Genomic DNA, 23,315 nt, shown 5'->3' with positions numbered 1-23,315 from the left:
AAGAGTCACTTTTCCCAATGATTGACAGTTGCCCCCCCCCACCCCCCACACACACACAGAGATACGGTAGTCAAGTTTAGTGGCGTTTACTTAATTTAATTGAAAAGCCTTGTTATATAATAATAAAAAAGTAGATTTTCTCCAAATATGTATTGCTTTGAAATTACAGCAGCTAGCCTGTTGTCTTTATAGCCACACTATATGGATATTTAAGAGTGGTCTGAAAGGTGATCACATTTCAAGTAATAATGCAGATTTATTCAAACCTGCAGTGCTAATATAAGTTTTATATATCTTATAGATACATTGGCGAAATAATATCAGATTCTGAAGCAAATGAGAGAAAAGATGATTCTTATTTATTTGACCTTGATAGTAAGGTAAGAAAATTCAGTTTCATCAGAAATATCTCATACTTTCTAAGTAATGTCTTTCTGTTTTACTACCTCAAACAGCAGTCAGATTTTTGACACTTTTGTATAAAATTACACTATTTAAGAAATTTATTCTTTTTATTTGATTTTTTTCCCCACAGTTTCTGTATAAAAAAATAATCATTAAATAAAATTATTATTTTGTATAATGTTACTTTTTTTTTTTTTTTCCCCCTATGTTAACATTGTTTATAACCACAATTTATTTTATTTATTTTTGGTTAAGAGTTAATGAAAAAATTGTAAAATTAGACTAATAGTGGAGCCATTTGTTACATTTCTCTATGAAAATGGTATTTCTTGCCTCTGGAGCTAATTGCAGCCTTTTCACTACAGAAGCAGTTCACTTACTGTTAGAACAGTAAAAATGATAATGCATTAGCATTAGTAGAGGCATATGATGCAAGCTAATGCAGCATCAGCAAAAAAAAAAAAAAAAAAACCCGCTCCCATTTCACCACTCCATTCATTCCAAATACCCGTCCAGCTCAGCCTTAAATTTATTTAGGCTATCAACTTCCACAACAAAGGATGGAATTCTGTTCCACTAAAGACAAACTTCCGCACATCTGTCCTACAACCATCTTTCCTCAATTTGAATTTATACCCTCTCAGGTGATTATTCTGAGCAAGAGGAAGAATCCCATCAGCATTGCACATGCTCAAACCATTCAAGGTTTTATACACCTCAATCAGATCACCTCGCAGGTGCCTAGTCTCCAGACACTGTAATTTGCAAAACTTAAGCCTTTCTTCGTAAGAGCAACCCTTTGTTCCATTCACTAATCTTGTTGCCCTTCTCTGTACTTGTTCCAACAGCTCTGCATCCTTCTTAAAATGAGGCCTCCAGACCTGTATACAGTACTCAAGGTGTGGCCTGACCATTGCCTTATACATCATGGGTTTTAATTGAGTGTCCTGGAGTAACATGCAAATACAAATTCACACTTTGCAAGATCAAGCATGTTAGCTGCTGTGATGTCAGCTGCAATAAAACAGTTACAATGAAGTTGTAAATTCTTCTGGCCTTGACCATCCAGAGTATAAACAGATATTTATTTTATTTATCATGTTCAATTTTTATTTTAATCACTTAACACTACACTTTTATTCAAATAAATGTTCAAAAAATTGTCATTTTTTTTTCAGTTTGCTTTCCAGATGTTGGTTTGCCAGAGTTTGTCATGTGTGTGCCACTTAGAATTACAACTTGTTTACGTATATACAAAGGGTACTAGGAAAGTTTTGCAATACAGCTTTGTTTATTTAATTTTTTTCAAAGTAATTTCCTCTACATTCAATACACCATCCTCCGAAACCAATCTTTAAACCAGTTCTGCCAAGTTTCACTAGGGAGTAAAGCACACTCGTTGTCCCAAGCCCGTAGAAGGTCCTCATCACTGGAAAACCGCCTCCCTTTTAGCTTCATTTTCACATGCGGGAACAGTGCAAAGTCGCAGGGAGCAAGGTCTGGACTGTAGGGAGGGTGCTCGAGAAGTTTCAGTCCTGTCGTGGTCAAATATTCGGTGCAGGCTTTGGTGCGGTGAGCTGGAGCATTATCGTGATGGAGGTACCAGGTGTCCATTCTTGACTTTGGCCGCAGGTTCTTCATAGATCCAATGACTTGAGGCAGGCATTGTTCAGTATACCACTTAGCTGTGACTGTCTTCTGCGTGTCCAAAACGACACGTTCCACAATTCCACTCGATTTGAAAAATACAGCTATCATTTTCTTCTTTACAGATCGGGATTTTCTGACAATTACGGGCGTGTCGTCATCATCAAAGACCCAAACTTTGTTTTGAGCCTTGGTCGGTAGATCGTAATAGTACAGCCAAGTCTCGTCACCTGTCACGATGTTGTTCACATACCGAGATTGTCCCTTATCAAACTTTTTTAACATCTCCCGGCACCAAGTCACACGTTGTGTCATCTGCTCTTCAGTCAGTTGATGCGGCACCCAGAGAGAACAAAGTTTCTTCACATGCAAATGATCTTGCAGAATCGAACGAATTGCTGGTGCATTTAGGCCCAAAGTATCCTCTATCTGTTGGTAGGTCACTCGCCTGTTTTCGTCAAGCATTTTCCTCACAGCAGTAACGTTTTCCTCCGTAACTGACGTTCGTGGCCTTCCCGGCCTCTCAGAATCCTCCAGAGTGAAATTTCCCCTTTGGAATTCTCTATACCACCTGAATATCGTTGTACGATGTGGACAATCATCATCTAGTGCAAGGGTCATTTCTTCTAAGCACTGGTCTATGGTTAAACCACGCACAAAATTATACCGCAAAACTGTCCTTAGCTCATTTCGTGACCACGATGCCATCGCAAGCACTTTACACTCTCACTACTAATGAATAACTGAGCCCATCGACTTGGCGCGGCGGCTACTATGCACGTATGAACATGTCTCAACATGCAGCAACAAGCAGCTTCCTGTGATTCATTGTTGCGTCATATTGCAAAACTTTCCTAGTACCCTTTGTATGTATCATCTCTATCTAGTTGATTCCCTTACAACCTTCTGATGTGCCTTTGTGACGGTGGCATCTCTACACTCCAACTGTATGTTGCATGTAGGTTCTGTGTGTAATGTAATGTGGTGTTGTTGCTGTGTTGTAGAATCAGCTGCCCTGTACGATCCACCAGACTTGCCACTGTCAGCTGGCTCCTATCCCTGCCACAGGGGTGCAAGCCATCTACTTTTTTTTACAGTCTGATTCAAACAAATTTAACTTAAAAATTTTGTAAAACAAAGCTTGTTAATGTTGTTGTTGTTATTATTTGGTTTTTAGGAGCATTAGCAACTAAGGCTATATTGCTCCGGGATATGCGGTGGTCATTCCCTGAATGACCTTTCCGCATCCTCCGTATTTGGTGGTGACGGGCTCGAACCCCGGTCTAATCAAGAAGCGTGTGCTACGCACTGCTGCTCCTTCCCACCTGGCTACGGAGGCGCCTAGCTTGTTAATAAAATATTTTATTTTTAATAATCAAGCAGTGTGTCTGACATTGAAGTAACAAACCAGAACAAAGCATTCTGTTGTACACCAGTTACTTCTGAAGACCTAAATTAAATTTACAGTACTTTGGGGGGGGGAGGCACACTCTGATAGGGTTAATTCTGTTTAAATCTGCCACCTTGAAACAAGATGGCCATCACTCAAAGTACAGGTGCATTTTGTTTGTAACTCTTCTTCTGCTTAGTCTGATTGAAACAACCATGCAGTAAACAAAATTGTTTTGTTATACTAAAATGATCATCTTCTCAATCAGTAATATCCAATAAATTGGAAAAGTCTGTTGACTCAGAACTTGATTCACTAAGTAAAATTTCCACTTCTGTATCACTGTTATCTGCCAGTATTTTTTTTACAGAAAGCTAAAACATTATTTTTTTTTCATTATATTTAACAATAATAAAATGGCTAAAACAAATATTTCTACTGCTAGTCACAGAAACCTTCACCTATGTATTCTTGCAAAAAGTAAGGCATCTGTTGATAATAAATGTTGTTGTTTATACTACAAAAAAACCACTAGGTCAGAGAAGTTTTCAATTAATTATTTTGACAATGAATACAACATCAACCATATTTAGTGGAGCCAAATTATGATTATATAAAAATAAAGCAATGTTGTATGAGTGGATCACAACACTACAGTAGTTTAGTGAATATGAGGTGTGTTCAAATTATGTCTCCAAATTTATTTCTCACTAAATAATTGAAGTATACATGCAGGACTGCTTTTAGTCTAACTGCCAGTTAGTTCCGAATGCTTTCAGAAGATGGAAACACAATGCAGTATTTTTTTTTTTTTTTTTGTAGTTGTTGGCGCATCAGCTTCTGTGGCCATAATGCACCTCCCAAGGTTTTTGCAGTACTTTGATCCAAGCCCGAGGCGGGATTCGAACCCGCGACCTTTGGGTTGCCAGGCAGGCACTTTACCCACCCAGCTAGCCCGGTCAGCCAATGCAGTATGTAATTGCAGTTCCCTAAACAGTATATTTTATTTCTAACATTTATAATGGCTAGTTAGTTCTTAAAGTTTTCAGAAGATGGCAGCACAATGTAATATGTAACATTGATTGCAATGCCTTAAACAGTATATTATGTTTCTAATAAAGTGACATCCTTCGCTCATGAAAAATGTATTGTTATCCAATTTTTGCATCTCACTAGGAAAAGTGAAAACTATCAGGAAATGTCACAAGTGTTCCTATAGACCTTATGGATGTGAAAAATGGGTATGTAAGTTTCATGAAGGATGGGAGTCCTGCGAGAACAAAGCACATGAACCAAGACGCCAAACCAGTTGTTCTGAGGCCAACACCTGCCAGGTTGAGGAAATGGTTTTGGGTAACAGAAGACCAACAGTAGAATTGCAACAGCTACAGCCATTTCTGTTGGATCCATGCATACCATACTCCATGAACAACCTAGAAAGAGCAAAGTGTCAGCTCGGTGGATTCCAAGGCAGCTTTCCTGGGAACAAAAAGACAATCATGTCAACTGGCGTGAAGCAGTGCTAACTTGAGATGCTGCAATGGACCTTATTTTTCCTTGATTGTCATGGTGTATGAGACATGGGTTTCTGAAATAATGATAACTATTTTGCTTATTGGAGGCTTGAAGTGGTGAAACCCATGTTTAGTCTCTAGAGCAAAGTTTCCGGCACCCCCCCCCCTTCCCCATACTTCTCCTTCAACCCATGCACAGTACTAAGTACTATAGGTTTTGATACCTTCGTGTTTGGGGTTTTCATAAAAAAAAAAAATATATATCCAGTAAAAATATCTTTAATTATAAATAAATACTTTGGAGCTTTCAAGGCTGTGTATGTGCCTCTTTATCAACAAATAGAATGGAAACTTTAGAGATAAAAATTATTTTAACAGACACAGAGTTGTGTTTGCAGTGAGGCATGCAAGGGCACGCCTCACTGCACACACATCAAAGTACCGACTGGGCTAGCCGGGTGGGTAAAGTGCCTGCCTGGCAACCCAAAGGTCGCGGGTTCGAATCCCGCCTCGGGCTTGGATCGAAGTACTGCAAAAACCTTGGGAGGTGCATTATGGCCACAACTACCAAAAAAAAAAAAAAACACATCAAAGTCTTAGGACGTCTCGAGTCAGGCATTAATAAACTTGACTATGCATGGTTTAAAGCTAAGAAAATTTCTACTCCGACTCGGTGGCTTCTTCATGCCACAGGCTGCCAACTACCCCAGTTTTATGGCCTACCTAAAATCCATAAGCCAAGTGTTCCTCTCCAGCCCATAGTGTCCTGCTGCATGACTCCTTACACCTCTTGTAGGAAATACCACCCACACTGTCACTAACAGCGGCGAGTTCATTCACCTTATTAAAAGGCTCTCAATTTCTGACAACAAGGTTATGTCGTCATTCCATGTAGTGTCCCGGTTTACATCAATCCCAGTCCAACACACTGTAAACTGCACCAAGAGGCTTCTAGAAAATGACCCAAACCTACCAAACAGAACATCACTGTCCACTGACGACATCTGTACCACCCTCAACTTGTGCTTGTCAGGCAGCATCTTTACCTTTGAGGATTCCTTATATGGATGCCCCTGTTAGTTCCGTTGTGGCCAACATCGCCATGGAAGAATTGGAAGAACAAATATTCCTGAACCCACCTATTACAACATGGTGCAGTTACGTCGATAACATAACATCTTCACTGTCATCCCACTTGGCTCTGAAGCAACATTGCTAGAATATCTCAATTCCTTGTCAGCGTTCATCCAGTTCACTCTAAGAGAAGTAGACGGATCTCTCCCATTCTTGGATGTCCTGGTAAAACGCGTGGGCCCACATCCAGAAACCTCAGTATACCGTAAGCCAATGTGGTGCGGACAGTTCACAAACTACAGATCTGGCCATGCCCCTAGCGATCTCAGCAGCACTGCCTGCACTCTATTCTCCAGGGCTTGGAGTCACTCCAGCACAGATGAAGAAGCTAGGTGCAACGAGATTTCCAGAGTGAGGACAGACTTGATCAATTGTGGCTACCCAGCCCATATATTGGACAAGTGCTTATTACAAGCTCTGCCGACCGGGCTAGCCGGGTGGGTAAAGTGCCTGCCTGGCAACCTAAAGGTCGCGGGTTCGCATAGCCTGCAAAGATTGTGGCAGCTGCTACATAGGAGACCTCGAGACGTTTTCAAGACCGCCTCGCAGAACACGACAGATTGATTCGCCTTGCTGAGACTGACCTGTCCGCAATCGCGGAACACTTCTGGTTGACCCACCACGACCTCAATCCCAAGCAGGGCTACAAAGTAATTGAAGCCCTGCTTGGGATTGAGGTTGTGGTTGGTCAACCAGACTGTTTCAAGCAGGGCTACAAGGTAATTGACCAGTCCCGACACTTTTGCCACCGACTCTGGTTAGTCACTTAATATATTGTATGAGACTGCAAAGGCATGAGACTACACCCCATCTTAAAGGCAACTGTCTAAGTCTAGATAAGCACTGGAGGCAAAACTACGCACGTCCATGCAGCAGCAATTAAGACCAGTTTAATGGTTGAATGGCCTACCTCGTGCCCTCGCACACCTCACTGCACGCACAACTCTGTGTCAGTTAAAATAATTTTTATCTCTAAAGTTTCCATTCTATTTGTTGATAAAGAGGCACATTCAGCCTTGAAAGCTCCAAAGTATTTATTTATAATTAAAGATATTTTTACTGGATATATATACATTATCATTATTTCATATCACTATGGATTCCAGTACAACAGACCCATTTATCCTCACATGGGTTTCTCTCTTCAGTCCAGAAATGAAACATCAGTCTGCCCAATGGAAGCACACTGATTCACCACTGCCCAAAACGTTCTGTGTTGTTGCAAGTGCAGAGAACATGATGGCTATTGTTTTCTGTGATATTGATGAAATAATCCTTATACATTGCTTACCCAAGGGCACTACAGTGACAGTAAACTCATATGAATAAGTTCTGAAGAAAATATTCCTCCCAGCACTTCAGAAAAAACATTCACACAGACTGAATCGCATTCGTTTCTATCAGGATAATGCTTCACCCCATCGTTTTGCAAATGTGCAAAATTTTTTTAAACGAAAACAACACAGGTAATCCCTCATCCACCATACTTGCTTGACCTTGCATCTAGTGACTTTTGGTTGTTCCCAACAATGAAGGATGCTCTTCGTGGCAAAAGAATTCCTAGCCAACATGCAGCTGCTTCTGCCATTTACCAGTGGGCAGAACATACCTCCAGAGAAAGCTTTGCTGCAGCCTTCACAGCTTGGAAGAACAGGTGTGAAAAATGTGTGCATCTTATAGGAGACTATACTGAAAAGTGAGGCAAGTGTTGCCTCTTTTGTACTTTATGAGAAATAAATGTGGAGACCTGAATGCACTTGGGTCAAAAACAAAACTAAGATGTCAATGTGCAGTGCACATCCTGTATACAGACAAAACAGGCAAGTCGTTGCATGGGCTAATGACTGAGATAAAAAAAAAAAAGTTTGTTATGATCTATTACGTTGCTAAACTTACCACTGTTGTCTGCACTCATTTTGTAGACACCAGTGACTTAGACATTGTTCTCATTTGTCAAAAGCTGTGTCATAACAGGCGAAATGTTACGGTATTATAGTATTTTTTTTCTGTATTGTACTTTACTTATTTTAAAAGTTGACCTAGGATTAAATTTTTTTAAATATCATAATTGTACAAGATAAATTAAAATATTACATTTTAATATTCAGTGCAATATTCAGGCAACACTGAATATTGCACATAGTGCAATATTCAGTGTTGCCTCTTGAATTCAAGTGATTATTAACTGCATGGTGTCTTACAAATCATATATAATCAGAAGCTAGAACTTGGTCTACCAAAGAACAGTAACTGAGCCATCACCGAAGAAATCTCACTAACTGTAGCTCACTTTGGAATTAGCATGAATCCCCAACTGATTAGTCAAAGAATAAAAGCACAGTTGGCATCAAGATCCAACCATTTTGGGGTCTCATAACAGGATAGCGGCCTCTAAAAAATGTGGGTTCCCTCCCCCCAATCCTCAAGGCATTTATGAAAGACAATGCAGCTGCTCCCACTATCACTTTTGTCCATTTGGTCCTGCATCTAGAGGATTTCACTCCTTTTGTGATCATTTAGCAATCCATACTTCACCTTATGCTGTTCCGTGTGATCAGCATTATAATGGAAATTGGGGGGGGGGGGTCACTAATGATTATGATTTTCTAAAGATTTGGTAATTAATTATTTTAAAAAATAGCCAGTTTTCAGGGTGCCGGATAAATAGTTTCCTAAGCATTTTACATTGCCATGATAGTTTAAATGAAAGTAACAGCACAGTTTGCCAACTTTCTGCTGTCAAGGTGATTGCATGCTGATCCAATCCAGTGAAATATTACAGCATTCGATTCAGTCTTTAATAAGCAGTTATTGTATAAGCTGACACAGATTGAAATCATGAATAAGATCATGAGATCACTGGTGGATTGCAGGGCAGGTGGCAGAGGGTTGTGATTAATGGCTACTCTTAGATATATCCAGTAAGGTTCCCAAAGGATTGGTTTTGGGACAACTATTGTTTCTAATTTTCATAAAAGACATTGACAATGTGATGGGGAGAGGGAGATATGAAAATTTTCAGATATGAGTGTTGAGTGCATTTAATACAGCACTCTGGATGGCTTGGAGAGGCTTCGAGGATAATCAAAAAAAGGGATAGCTATGTTTTAATGCAGCAAAATGCAAGATCTCACTCTTGTGAATATCAATCCAGAATAACTTACCCACTAGGTGGGATTGAATTAAAAACAGTAGAGGAAGAAAGAGATTTGAGAGTTACAATACAGTTGGATGTGAAGTTTTCTGTGGTGCCCTGTTGATGATTTATTGATCATTTGCTTGTAGAGATAGGGAGGTCATGATCCCACTGTATAAAGTAGTTACAAGGCTGCACTTGGAATACTGTATCCAAGTATGGATACCACACCTAAAAAAAGGACATCAAGCTTCTTAAAAGGGTTGCAAGACAGTCAGCCTGCTTGATGAGATCTGCAAAAATGACACCCATAGGAGGAAAGACTTAAAATATGTGGGCTGCAGAACTTGGAAACCAGTCACCTTAGAGGAGACCTGATTGAGGTCTATAAGACTCTGAGAGGGGATAGTAAAATGATTAAGATGAAATTTTCGGTTATAAACAATTACAAACTAAAGGCCATAAATTGAAATGATTAGGAAAGAGATTGGCTGGATTGTAGGAAGTTTTCTTTTTTCCAGTGATTACTAGAAAAAGTATGTATGTGAGGAGAGAAGCACACAGGTTGTTTGTTGGTTTTTTTATTTTATATACTTATTTTTATTTATTTAATATTTATTATTTTGTGTGTGTGTGTGTGTGTGTGTGTTTGTGTTCCTTGGACAGTATGGCTAATACTGCTTCAAGTATTTAATAGATCTGAAGCTGATGCCTTTCAAAATAAATTTAATAAATCATAGACCTACTTTTGGCAGCCGGCTTTCTGTTTTGAGTTCATAAGACAAAAGCATTTACTACAACAGTCAGAAGTCTGCTGGCCGCCAACATAGAATGCATAAAGGAGAAGCAAGCTGTCAGTTGAAGTTTCCGTAACATTTTAAGTTAAATGTTATTTAACTTTATCTGAAATATGATTTAATTTAGAAAACTAATTCATCGCTAAAATACAACATTCAGAGAATAAATTTTAGACCTAATTGAAATGAATCAATTTTGCGAGAAAAAAAAAAAAAAAAAAAAGTCTGGTTTTTGGATATTATGCTGTATTTACAAATTCACTGATTTTATATTTTTACCATAATCTTAATTAATTATTATCTTTTATATAAAGGATTCAGAAACTTATTGCTTAGATGCTCGAGAATATGGGAACATCAGTAGGTTCATTAATCACCTGTGTGAGCCCAACCTTGTACCTGTCAAAGTGTTTATCGATCACCAGGATGTTCGCTTCCCTCGGATAGCATTTTTTAGCGCACAAGAAATTAAAGCCTATGAAGAATTAGGGTAAGGTTAATTTTGGTTATACATATAATATATATGAATATGTGTAAAAGAAATAATTCATTTAAAAAATGAATGCATGTTGGGCTGTAATGTGAGGCATTGTTTTAGAATTTGTTAAATTTTAAAAATGCTGAGGTAAAGTACTTTCTGTCCGATCAAAGGTGTAGCCTTAATGAAATGTATGTGCCATGCATATTTTCTTAGAAATTAGCTATACACAGAAAATACAGTAAACCCCCGTTATTCGCAGGGGTTACGTTCCTGAGAAATTCCGCGAATACTGAGTTATGGCTCCCATAGTAATAAAGGGGTTCCGTTCCAAAGTATGAAATATATAATAAAAACTAGTCTAAAATTTTGTCTGTGTATGTATTATATGTACCTTCATAATATGACTGTATACATAGACAGTACATAGTGAAATGCAAGCATATGGCATCGAAAAGAAAATAAGAAACAATTTAATATTGAATGTAATATTTATTAGAAATTTCAAACAAATCTTTCAAACCAGCGCCTTTGCTAGCTAAAAAACTTATCCAGCCAGTGCTATCACCAGTTTCGCTAAAGTGTTGATAAAGGAATTTTGCCTTTTCACAAATGATGAGTGAACTTAACGGAATTTTATTTTGAGTTCGGTCTTTTATCCACAGATTTTTCCATTTTTCCTAATTTAACATCACGAGTTACAGAGAAAATTTTTGAAGCAGTTAGCGTGTTTTCACGGACACTACGGCGGATTTTTTCTTCCGATTTCTTGATTGATCGTACCGTTGACTCATTGATTTTATAATGTTTTGCCACTGACGAGACACTTTCACAATTAGAAATTTTATCCAATAACTCAATTTTATTCGCTAATGTCATCACCTTCTTTGATCTTTTCACATTTCCCTCGTTATTCATAGCCATATTTTTGTAAGAGTTAGAAAGAACTTGTCCACAATAAAGTCACTTTCTTCCATTAACACACTCGAAAAAGTCTGTTTTACACTGCAAAACGGTAGATTTATCACTTCTGTAAGCATATCAATTTATAAATTGATAAATTTATTCAATTTATAAGCATATAAATTAAAAGCAAACGATGAAACCTTCCATGACAAGCACATAACACATACTGAACAAGGATTAGAGAGAAACATCCACGCTCGCGCTTTTGTCACCCCTCTCCCCTCCACCCACTGATCGCTGTTTTGACCAGGAAAGATAATTTTAGCCACGCCCATGTTTTTTCATGGCGGAAAATGTTCACGGCACTTTAAAATTCACATTTTTTTAAGGTTTCATTTTATATTAAATCAGCGCCCGCGAATACCGGGGGTTTACTGTATGTTCTTTTAAAATCATGATTGCAAGAAATTTCTTCCAGATTTTGGATATAATACGTTTCTAGAGCAGAGATATAACTGCTGGTCTGCAACATAAACCCTTGGTGGGGGGGGGGGGGGAGTAATTAAACTAAATTTTATAAAACTTTGATAAAATTCATAAATGAATTTTCATAACTATTGGTTATGAAATAATTACAAATTGTTATTTTAATAAATTATTAATTATTCATTTAGTTAAATAGTTAATAGTTACAAATAGTTATGAAGATTCATAAGTGCATGGCGCCTCCGTAGCCAGGTGGGCAGGAGCAGCAGTGCGTAGCACATGCTTCTTGATTAGACTGGGGTTCGAGCCCGTGAGCCAACATAATACGGAGGATGCGGAAAGGTCAGGGAGTGACCACCACATATCCCAGAGCATATGGCCTTAGTTGCTGATGCTCCTAAATAATAACAATAACATAAGTGCATCTTCTTTCTTAATTATTTTTAGACAGAAGATTGTTGCTGGTCTCTGGTCGGAGTCTCATGATTGATCTTATGTACCGCTTGGGATTATTAAAGAGTATTAATTAACTGACAAGTTTTTAAATAAATAAAAATGATTTTCTGTTTATACTCCAGAATAGCCACATAGAGTCAGGTAAATCACCTAAATATTACTTTAGATGCAGATTTAAACTTCAGCTTTTAAAAGAATGAAGGTTGAACTGCAACCAAAGGGATTATTTGAAACTCTGAGTTAGAAGTGGCCATTATCATCATCAGCATGGGTATAGCCGTGACCCACCATCATTGAGAACTGATAAATTCATAACATCACTCAAGCACCTCTCTGTATTCTGAAAGCTTTAGAGTACCTCAGATGCTTCAAGTTAGTTTTGTTCTAAGTATCCTTTACAAAAATGCAAAAACTATTTTCAGATAGTTCAGCATTTGCCGTTACAGTGTTATTAGCTTTCCTCATTATTTATTATGATAAGAAGTTGAATTTATTACATGGTGTTACATAAATCCTTTCCTCCAAGGAAATCCACGAGATCCCTTAGTGACCCCCCAAAACTTGTAGCTTTTCAATGTCTACTTGAATAAATAACTAACCATCCAAAAAGAAGCAAAAAAAAAAAAAAAAAAAAAAAAATTTGACATTTGACTTCTTGTGTGCGGCATTACTTGTTCACTGCAGGTTATGAACTCTGAATATTGTTAGCAAGCAATTGCCAAGTGGTTTTTACCTTGTGAGCAGAAGCAGAATTCTGAAAACATCATTCATTTCATTTGGTGCTCTTCACTTTGTAGAATGTCTTATTGGTATGCATTTGAATTAAACATCTTTTTTCTTTCTTATTCATAGATGACCTTAGCAGTTTTCAAAGAATCTGTACCACAGACTTCTCACTTTGTCCTTTAATAGTCAACATTTTTACTTCCAAAAAAAGTTTATTGCATTGTCTGCATGCCAGAATTGTTTTTCTCTTGAAGCCTCTGAATTTCCTGGATTTTGAATCCTGGGTAGACACATACTTCTGCAGAGAATATTCATCCATAGTTCTGATTTAATTAGCTGTAACATACTCCTATGTTTCAGTTAATAATAAAAGACAAGTTAATACGTGTCTCTTTGGACATCATCTGCTTTAGAAGTATATTTTAGTGAACTTTACCAATCATTCCCTTTTAACAGTTTCTAGGACCGACATGAGTATGCTTGAAAAATCAAGAAACCAGCTCTGGAAACTCAGTGGATGAAACACTTGAATAGCATCTCCAGTGAGAGTGAATCTCAGTTGCCCTACTCTATATTCACTGCAGAAAGTTCAATTTGCTATCTTCTTGCATTCAGTCATGGCTTATAAACCACATCATTATGAGATCACAGGTTATTTGTAATTGCATTTGCAACTGGAATAATGCTCTTAATTATAATGCATATGGATTCAAGACAAGGATATCTATTAGAGAACTATATTTTATCAGTACAGCATGACATAAGCATTGGGAAAAATAGGAGAGTTCGGTGTTATAGACCAGATGACTATGATGAGTGTAATGGACATTTTTACAGACAAATAGAATGGGCAAGCAAATCAGAATGGTTGTCATTAAGGTTCCATCAGATATTTACTGGAACTTGTAGATTGGTCACTCACATGTAGTCAGGCGTTTCTAGAATCACTGGATGACTGCTCCTTACATCAACATGTTAGATCTACAGAATTGGACGTATAAACGTATGTTTATGAAGCTGTTTCTGTTTGAAATTTAAAACATGGCTGTGGAGTTTTGGATGGTAAAAGATGAATAAGAATTAGCAGATAGAACCTAGTGAAGTGTTTATTTGTAGTGAGTATGCTTATTCTTTTTTTTTATTATTATTATTTTGTTTTTTACCATTAACAACTCCATAGCCCTTTTTTTTTTTTTTATTCCAAATAGCAATAGTTCCATGATTCAGAATTGGACACGTTACATTAATAGGGATTTTTTTTTTTTTTTTTTTTTTTTTTTTAGCCTGTTTTGGTACATAGAGCTAACTGTAATTCTGTTGATAAGGACCTACATGAGTATGCTTGACAAATCAAGAAACCAACACCAGAAACTCAGTGTAATTTAGAAACACTCTGTATAACATATTATTGTTGCAAAGTACATACATTAATTGCTTATCAAATCAAAGAATGAATGACTATCCCAAAATATATTTTTATGCATTTTGCAAAATGTTTCTTTCCCTTGCATAATTCAGTGTGAAAGAGTATAAAAACACAATTCTGAAACAGTTGCACTATGAACAAAGCTTTAAAAAAATAAAAAAACCCACTTTAAAATATTGTTTTATAAGTGTTATACTTTATGATGGCATTATTTTAACAGGTTTGATTATGGAGAGAAGTTTTGGATGATAAAGTATAAATCCTTCTTTTGTGTCTGCGGTTCTTCAAAGTGTAAATATTCCAAAGATACTATTGATTCTACACTAGAGAGATACTATAAACAGCAACAGAATTCAGAATCAGCAGTACCAGAAGAATCTTGAAGTAAGTAATTTTAAAAAAATTATTTTTTTTTTATTTTTTATTTTTTTTTTCAGCACTTCATCTTGCTTTTAATATTTAGCTCTTACTTATTTAGGAATTGGAATATCAATGTGGAATTGAAATATAATTCTGCATCTCCATTGACAGTGGCAAAAAGGTTGTGTTTATGTTCAGTTTATAAACAATATCATTATTGACCTAACATTACTAATACAGTCGATTCCGGTTTTTTGGGACACTTCGAACTAGTGCATATTGGCCCGATTAAGCGGCTGCCCCAATTATCCGAAGTTTCACATAAATAGTTAAAAATACAGTGAACCCCCGCTTTACAATTGTTTGCTGTGCAATCAAATCACATTACAATGGACTCACCATAGTAAAGTACCATTCACTATACGATGTGTAGTAAGCAGCAGTCATTGTGATCACGTTTATAAATTGAATTTTAATTCTATTAAACAGTGATTCTAATTAGCGAAAATAGAAGGAATATTATCCACAGGCTATAAAAGTAAAAATATATTTAGCACAAATTTACCCTTTATTATCTTACCAATTAAAAAATTAAATGATACGTGAAAATTGGAAGAATATGCATGATAATCGGAATAATTAATACACACTGTAATATGTACATACTAACTAGTTGACATTTCTGTTCACTGACATTTGTGGGTGGAAGTTAAAATTTAAAACAATAAAAAGATAAGCAATCAATAACAAAGAACATGGCACACACAAATTGCAAGTAACACGATATGCGCAAGTGAGAACGGAGTAAAAAGTTATGAAGCTTTAAAAATAGGAATGAAGAGAAGATTCTGAAAATTAATTTTTTCATATAATTGAAGATTCCATGGAAGTGTAAACACATTTCACCATAATAACCCACAGAATTCTAGCTGTCGGTATTATCGCAGATTCAATAAGATTGAGTTTACTATCCGTTTATGATAGATTGCACTAACAGAAAAGCCAAATAAACAGGTGACTGCTAATTGCTTTTATTGTTTTATGGTTGCGACCTCCAGAAATTCGACTAAACCACATGGTATGGTCGGAGACAATCGTAGGGTAGTCTCCAGTGCTGCGGTCTCCTGTCCCGATTAAATGGCATGTTGTCCCAATTAAGCGAAGTAAACCCCGGCTGTTTTCTCGATCGGGTTCCATTTTTTAAGATTTGTCCCAAATAAACGGCTGCCCAGATTAACCAGTGGCCCAAATAACCGGAATCCACTGTACAGTAGACTCTCGATTTTCCGGGATAGATGGTAAAAAGCAAATCCCGGATAATCGATTTCCCCAGTTAATCCAAAAATACAGAAGTCCCCGACAAACGTACGAGATACGTTCCAGGACTTATTACTTCGTCAAGTTTTACGTAACTCGGGAATGACGTAACATATTGCTACTATATTATTATTGACGAATCTTAATTCGGCACACTACTTGTTAATGTTTAACCATTTTTATACATTCTTATTAGTTTAATTTTCTGATCCAAATCGATCGCTTTCCTTTTCTTGGTAGATTTACTAGTACCACTGTCACTGTCGTGCGGGTTGGCACCATGATAACGTTCAAAATGAAATTTTCTGTAAAGAACTTCACAGGGTCAAGGCGAAAACTCACTATTATCATTCCGCACAAGCCCACATTTTACTAAAGCGCATTTCTGGAGGTCAATAAAAACAATTTGCACTTTCTGTTTTATTGGGCGCTTCTGTTAGTGCAATTTATTATAAACGGGTAGTAAACTCTATCTTATTGCATTTGCGATAATGCCAATAGCTGAATTCTGTGGGTTTTTACGTTATTATGGTGAAGTGTGTTTCCTTCACTGAAATCTTCAGTCATATAAAAAAAACCCCATAAATATTGCAAGAATCTTTTCTTTTTTTTTTTTTTTTTCCCCCTATTTTTTTACTTCTTACTCCGATCTCACTTGTGCAATTTGTGCATGCCGTGATCATCAATATTGATTGCTTATTATTTTTTGTTGTTTTAAATTTTACAATCTTAAAAATAAAAAAAATTGAGTGAAAACAAATTTACGTAAATCCGCAGAAGACTGGGACTTACAGTATCAAAAAATGTTCAGCAACCTATGTAAAAAATATGGCGCTGTGTGGTCAATACAATGCTTCCTTTTATTTTTTACAATGTCGCATATGGTTTGGTCACCAACATTATAATGGTTCATTAAAGATTTAAAGGATGCACCGTTTTCAAACTTTTGAATAATTTCATGTCTTTATTTAACTGAAAGCACAACTCTTTTGCATTTACCCATCATTTTTGTGATTTCTAAACAAAAAATATATACAGGGTGTCTATAAAATATTGGTACAAACGTTTAGGGGAGGTAGGTAACATCTAAAGGAATGTGAATCGCATAGGAACCCATAACCAGAAACGTCACGGGAAAGTAATAGCAGAGGCACAAGAAGCAGAAATGACACAAGACAGTAATTAGTGGCAAACATTTATTTGACATAATATTAACAATGGAGTACGAGATGGATGCATTTGATGATGTTACAACAGATGCTCGAAGGTTCCACCATGAGACGCGATGCATGCATGACACTGACGCAGAATGGATTGGCAAACACAGTCGAACACACCTGGAGTTTCTTTGACAGTAGCAGCGGCGCAGACGAGTCTCGCCACGAGATCCATTTCTGTCTCCACAGGCGATTCATACACGATAGATTTGAGGGCCCCCACAGAAAGAAATCAGGTAACCAATTGGGGGCCAGGCAACGGATCCACCACGGCCAATCCATCGATGCCCAAAACGCCTGTTCAAATGGTCACGAACACACATTCCATAATGGGCAGGCGCCCTGTCGTGTTGAAACCAAATGTTGCATCTCACATTTGCTGGAACATCGTCAAGTAACCCTGGTAGAACTTGAAAAAAAAGATCCGATATTTAGCAGAGTTCGTGCGGGATGGTAACAGGTATGGGCCGACTAAGCAGTCACCGATCATACCTGCCCACACATTTATTGCGAAGTGATGTTGTGCCGCATGGGACGCACACTGTGTGGGTTGCCGTGAGCCCACGCATGAGCATTGTGCTGATTGAATAAGCCTTCCCAAGTGAAATAAGCCTCATCTGTGAACAAAACATAGGCTGGAAAATTCAAGTCTTGAACACTCTCTTGGAGAAACTACTGTGCAAAGCCACACGTGAAGGATGATCTTGGGGGAACAGTAACTGAACCCTTTGGAGATGAAAGGGGTGTAAGGAATCGTCACGCCAGACATGCTGTACACTGCAACGAAACACTCCTAAGGCAGAGGCAACAGCACGTGTGCTAGTAGTAGGATTATTCTGGACAGCATTCAACACACTTTCTTCCATGGCGGGAGTTCGTGTCGAACGTGGTCTGCCCGCACTACTCCTGTTACCTCTAAATGACCCATAATCACACAAAGTTTGATGCACACGCGCAAACAAACGGTGGTCCGGTACATGTCTGTCTGGGAAGCGTTCTCCATAAATTCGTTGAGTGGCTCGTCCATTGCCCTCTGCTAATCCATACACTAGGTTCATGTCTGCCAGCTCACAGTTCGTATATCGAGGCATGCTCGTCGTGTGGCGACTACTGCTTGAATGAGTAAACCAGAAATTTTCCCTCTCGCGAACTGATGAACAGCGCCGTGTACCGACTTACAGTGACGTTTCCGGTTATGGGTTCCTATGCGATTGACATTCCTTTAGATGTTACCTACCTCCCCTAAACGTTTGTACCAATATTTTTGAGACACCCTGTATATATATATATATATATTTACTATAAAAAAATGTCTACATCCCTAACATAAAAAAAATAACGAAACAAAATTTGTCTTTTTGCGGTGCGACGGAGCACAACAATCAACACGATGCACTAAAACAAACTAAACATTTGGCCCCTTTTTTTTTTATTTTTTTTTTTATTTAAGTGGCAGGTGCAAAGACGAGGGTTGCAAGATAATGGGCACATTAATCTCCCAATGATGACTTATAACGCCACTTCTTGTTGCTTATTTACGACTTGCAAAATATCTGTTTATACCTATTCTAGTTATTACTTGAATTTTATGATTTCTGGTTGATTTTTTTTTTTTTTTTCTTTTAATTTGGAGTTTGAAGTGTCCCAGTTAATCTGATCCCAGTAAATCGAGAGTCTGCTGTACTTTTAAAGTGAATAGGATCACTCAAGGAGGCAAACCCACTATTTATTAAATGTCCAACACATTAGAGTTTAAAATAGTGTATTTGCCTCTTTTGATGACATTATTATTTTTCTGTGGCGGCCTTTTGGAGACTTCCTAGTCTCTCATTGGGTATCCGGTTGAAACCTCATGCCAAACATTAAAAATGTATCAAGTCTAGCCAAGAAAGCTGTACTTTACATGAAAGGAAAAACTTCACACTGAATGAGTAACAAAAATGCATATATTTAAACCCCTAATACCGGTTGTGCTATTCCTGCCAAGAAAATAAGTATATATATAATTGCGTGTCACATTTCAGCGCTTCCGTGGTATTACTACAGTTGGAAATGTTCAAGTAGACTGTAAAAATTAGCAGAAAGCAAACAGAGGGTTCTCAGGAGAGTGATTGTAGATCCTGCAAGTCCTTTTAAATACCAACAGCCACAAGTTCAAGGAAGCCATGGGTATTAATACAAGTGTGAAACACAGGTTGCTGCATGGATTCAGCTTTTACAGAAGAGATGTAGTGCAGAAACCTAACATCATAGCACACAGTGTCAACTTGCTTGGTGCATAACCCATTTTGTCCCTGGAATGTTGGAAAGTTTTATTACTGAGTGATGAATCACAGTACTACATAGTTTTCTGATTTAATGGCTGTATAAATGTCTGGTGAATGCTAGGAGAACCAGTGTGTGATCCTTGCTATGACGTGTAGCAGAGGTGTTGTCGCCTTCTAGGGTTGTTTCTTGTGGTTTGAGCTTGGGCTATTATATGTTCCCGGAACAATGTATGCTCTGCAATACACTAATATTGTGGACAATTCTGCTCTTTCTAGACTGTGGCATCAGCACAGGGAGGGGCCCTTTTCTGTTCTCCATATCATACTGCACAGCTTATAATGACTCGGTTTGAAGACATGGGCATGCAAAAGCTACATTGGCCTGCCCACAACCCTGACATTGAAAATCTTTCGAATGAATTAGAATGTTGGCCTCAGGTCAAGCCTGTTATCAGAAATTGTTTTGGAGTCTACCAACAAGGATATAATTAAGGACAAAAGTCACCAGTATCAGATTAATATGGATGTCCCATATTAAATATTGTATTAATAAAAAGCTCTTTGAAACACGAGTGTCTGGTTTCTTTTGGAATATAGTGCATGTGTACTGCTAAGAATGAATCAAAAGTTTTGTATTATGGAAAGATGAAATGGATGTAGTCTCCTTAGTATGTGATATAGAACTGGATTTATATAAATACTGCATAATATCTGATTTGTCCTTTCTAAAAGCAATCATAATTGAAAAATATCTTAGCAGGTACTAGTATTTTAGATAGTTTATCTATTTCACAAAACTAAACAAGAAGAGTTGGGGAGTTAGATCAAAGTTTTACTTAGTTCTGATAAATATTATAGCATTAGCTGACTTATATAGAGTGCTCATCAGGCATTAAGTTCAAAAACTGACAGTAGTCTGGAGCAATCATTTTGTGTTTTCCTGTCTTATTCCTTAGCAAAACACTCTTTACTACATCTGATCAGGAAGTACGCTTGTCTGCCTAATACCTCATTTGCAGTTAACAGTTCAGTGTTTAATATTTTTATAACTCAAAGTATTCACAACAGGAATCAAAAAAAAAAAAAAAAAACTATTCAGACGTATCTGATAGTTGCATTCCCTCAGAGCAACCTCTGGCCTCATGCTCAGCTGTCTTCCAGATGTGGGAGGCATCTGATACTGTTGGCAGCCTGAGTTTTTAAGATGCTGAGGTCAAGAGCTACTGCTTACAGTGTATCTTATATTGTGTGAGGTATTGATCTCCAAGTGGCTCCATCTTGTGGAACAAAAGGAGGCTGCTGTAGCCGAGTGGTCAGGGACAAGTGTGCATATGTACACTTACCTTGCGTGACCGGGGTTCAAGCCTGTGACTGCTAAATACAGTGCTGTTTCTTGTATTCTCTCTATCTTGTGAACCATGCAGTCGTCCTGGAGTATAAACAGAAAAAAAAATTTTTTTTTAAATCAAAGTTGCAAGGAAAATATAGGAGATGGCCATTCAAGAGTCTCCCATTATCACAACTGTAATGAATAATACAGTGAACACCAGCCACATGGTATATTGCTGGGTGTGAATGCTTCTCCAGGAACCAGCAGCAGTAGTATATGGTACTAACAGTGTTGGTGTCTAGAATGAAGCAATCAATATCACTTTCCAATTCTCTGATTTTTGTCTGAATGTTTTTTAGGAAAACTGCTTTTTGTCTGCATACATCCTACAAACTTAAGAAACATTCCTTTGCATTTCATTGTTGTTGTAGCAGCACATACATATCACATCCATCCAGTAAAGCAACTTTTCTCATTCACATGCACAACTAGTTAAGAAATTGCGAATTATTTTATTTTATTTTTTTCACTGTAATATTACTTGATATTTAGTTTCTTGATATTTCACGTACACAGTGTTTAGATCTGTATGATACAAGAAGTTTTATACATTTTATTAATAAATATCTATTAAGAAGGGATATTTAGCATATGTATTATTCACACGAATTGTTTTTATATTTTATAGGAAAACTGTTTATCTAGAACTAGAAAAACAGTATTGTACAGATGAAAAGAAATCCTTGAAGGATATGTGTACATACAGTCCTAAAACGAGACACTACTGCCAATCAGTATACAAATTGTTGTCACCACATTATAAATGTGTACAAATAATCCCACTGTTTTTCCTGCATTTTTGTTTTATTTACATCATTGTCATCATGTGTCATTGCTCAACTACAAATCAAGTTTACCGTGAAGAACGTGGAAGTGTTTTGTTACTTTCCCTGTGACTCACCACATAGTTTCAGCCATCATCAGATTTGTGGTGCCTTCAGTGCTGTTACTCATACTTAATAATAAATGTCCTCAAAAATAAGCGAACTTCAAAACTCTCAGCTTCTGTGATGGATATATAACATGTTTCAGCTGCACAAATGATGAAACTCTTTTCAGTGATGTTTCAAGAGATGTAGACTGTGTTAGTATACTGTGATAACGCAACTGCCATCTCCATTTTAAAAATGGAATTTTCTGATATAAAATTTCATGGTGCAGCAGTCCTTGTCCCTTATACGTACAGGGCATCTGTTTTAGTCATGATTTCAAATTTCACAGCATATGTTAGTATATCCAGCAAAATATTTATTAGAAAATGGTTTTATAACTAACTTTGATATCTCATTCTTCACTGCCTATAGAAATCATTCTTTAAATTAATGAAAAACAAAAATAAATAAATTCTAAAGAACTGTGCAGTAAGTATCATACACATTGTTTTTTTTTATATAATACAATGCTGCAAAATCTTGTACTTCAATTACTGCCAGATTCATTAAGACAACAATTAACAACAAAAAAATTCCTGAAAATAATCATTCCATGCATTATAACCACCTTGGCATCCACAACACAAACTTATTTGATGGAATTTGCAACTGAATGTAAATTTGGTACAAGTGCTTATCATTTAAATGCTCTTTCAGTTTGTATTGTTTGTTTATTTGCCATTTTTCAACTGATAGAACAGTCAAAACTTTTAGTCTCATCAAAAACCATGTCTCAGACAAGACAAATTATCTTAAGCACTGCTGAAGAAAAATAATGATAAAAAAGAAACTTACATTTAATACTACAATATTTCCTCCTAAAATAGTAAGATGACTTTGCAAATAAATATCTGAATGCTTTACAGTGTAAACTGTATGCATCAATATATATTGTATAAAATTCAGTTAGTAAATGAAAATATTGCATGCTGAAGATCTGTAAATATCTGCAACCATTCACTGCTGCCAATGGAGGTACTAAGCATAATTAATTGGCTGTCAGGGTGGTTAAATTTAGATGGTTTCAAAGATTTAAATAGTTCTGTAAAATAAACACTGTAGTCACTTGGCAAATATTTATGTGCATGTATTTATGTATGTAGGTACCTATTTATGCACTTGTGAGCTTTTATATTATTTTATAAAGGTAATAATGAATGGTATTGATTCTTTGTATTACAGAAATGAAATTTTTCATAAATCAACCATACTTTCAGTGATTATTGGTAGCTTTATTTGATCACCTTCTTACCACTCTTGATTATTGTTTCTTTGTCCACAATAGAAATTTGCCTTTTAACTGAGTGTAAGAACTGTGCATGTTCACATGA

At 36.9% G+C, this 23,315-nt stretch overlaps 1 protein-coding gene across 1 annotated transcript in view; it reads left to right on the top strand.

Moving 5' to 3' along the window:
- LOC150087781 (uncharacterized) overlaps positions 1-22,287 on the top strand; it is a 251,831-nt gene extending 229,544 nt beyond the window's left edge. Inside the window, exons 23-26 of the mRNA XM_090369876.1 lie at positions 302-380; positions 10,338-10,513; positions 14,722-14,885; positions 21,681-22,287. Of these exons, the coding sequence (XP_090226002.1) occupies positions 302-380; positions 10,338-10,513; positions 14,722-14,884 (418 nt within the window). The 3' untranslated portion in view covers position 14,885; positions 21,681-22,287. The remainder of the gene's footprint in view (positions 1-301; positions 381-10,337; positions 10,514-14,721; positions 14,886-21,680) is intronic.
- The last annotated feature ends 1,028 nt before the right edge of the window (positions 22,288-23,315 follow it).

This window comes from Mastigoproctus giganteus, chromosome 3 (assembly GCF_048544385.1).
Source record: "Mastigoproctus giganteus isolate SK-2022 chromosome 3, ASM4854438v1, whole genome shotgun sequence".
NCBI lineage: Eukaryota > Metazoa > Arthropoda > Arachnida > Uropygi > Thelyphonidae > Mastigoproctus > Mastigoproctus giganteus.
This window is presented reverse-complemented; position numbering and strand designations above follow the sequence as displayed.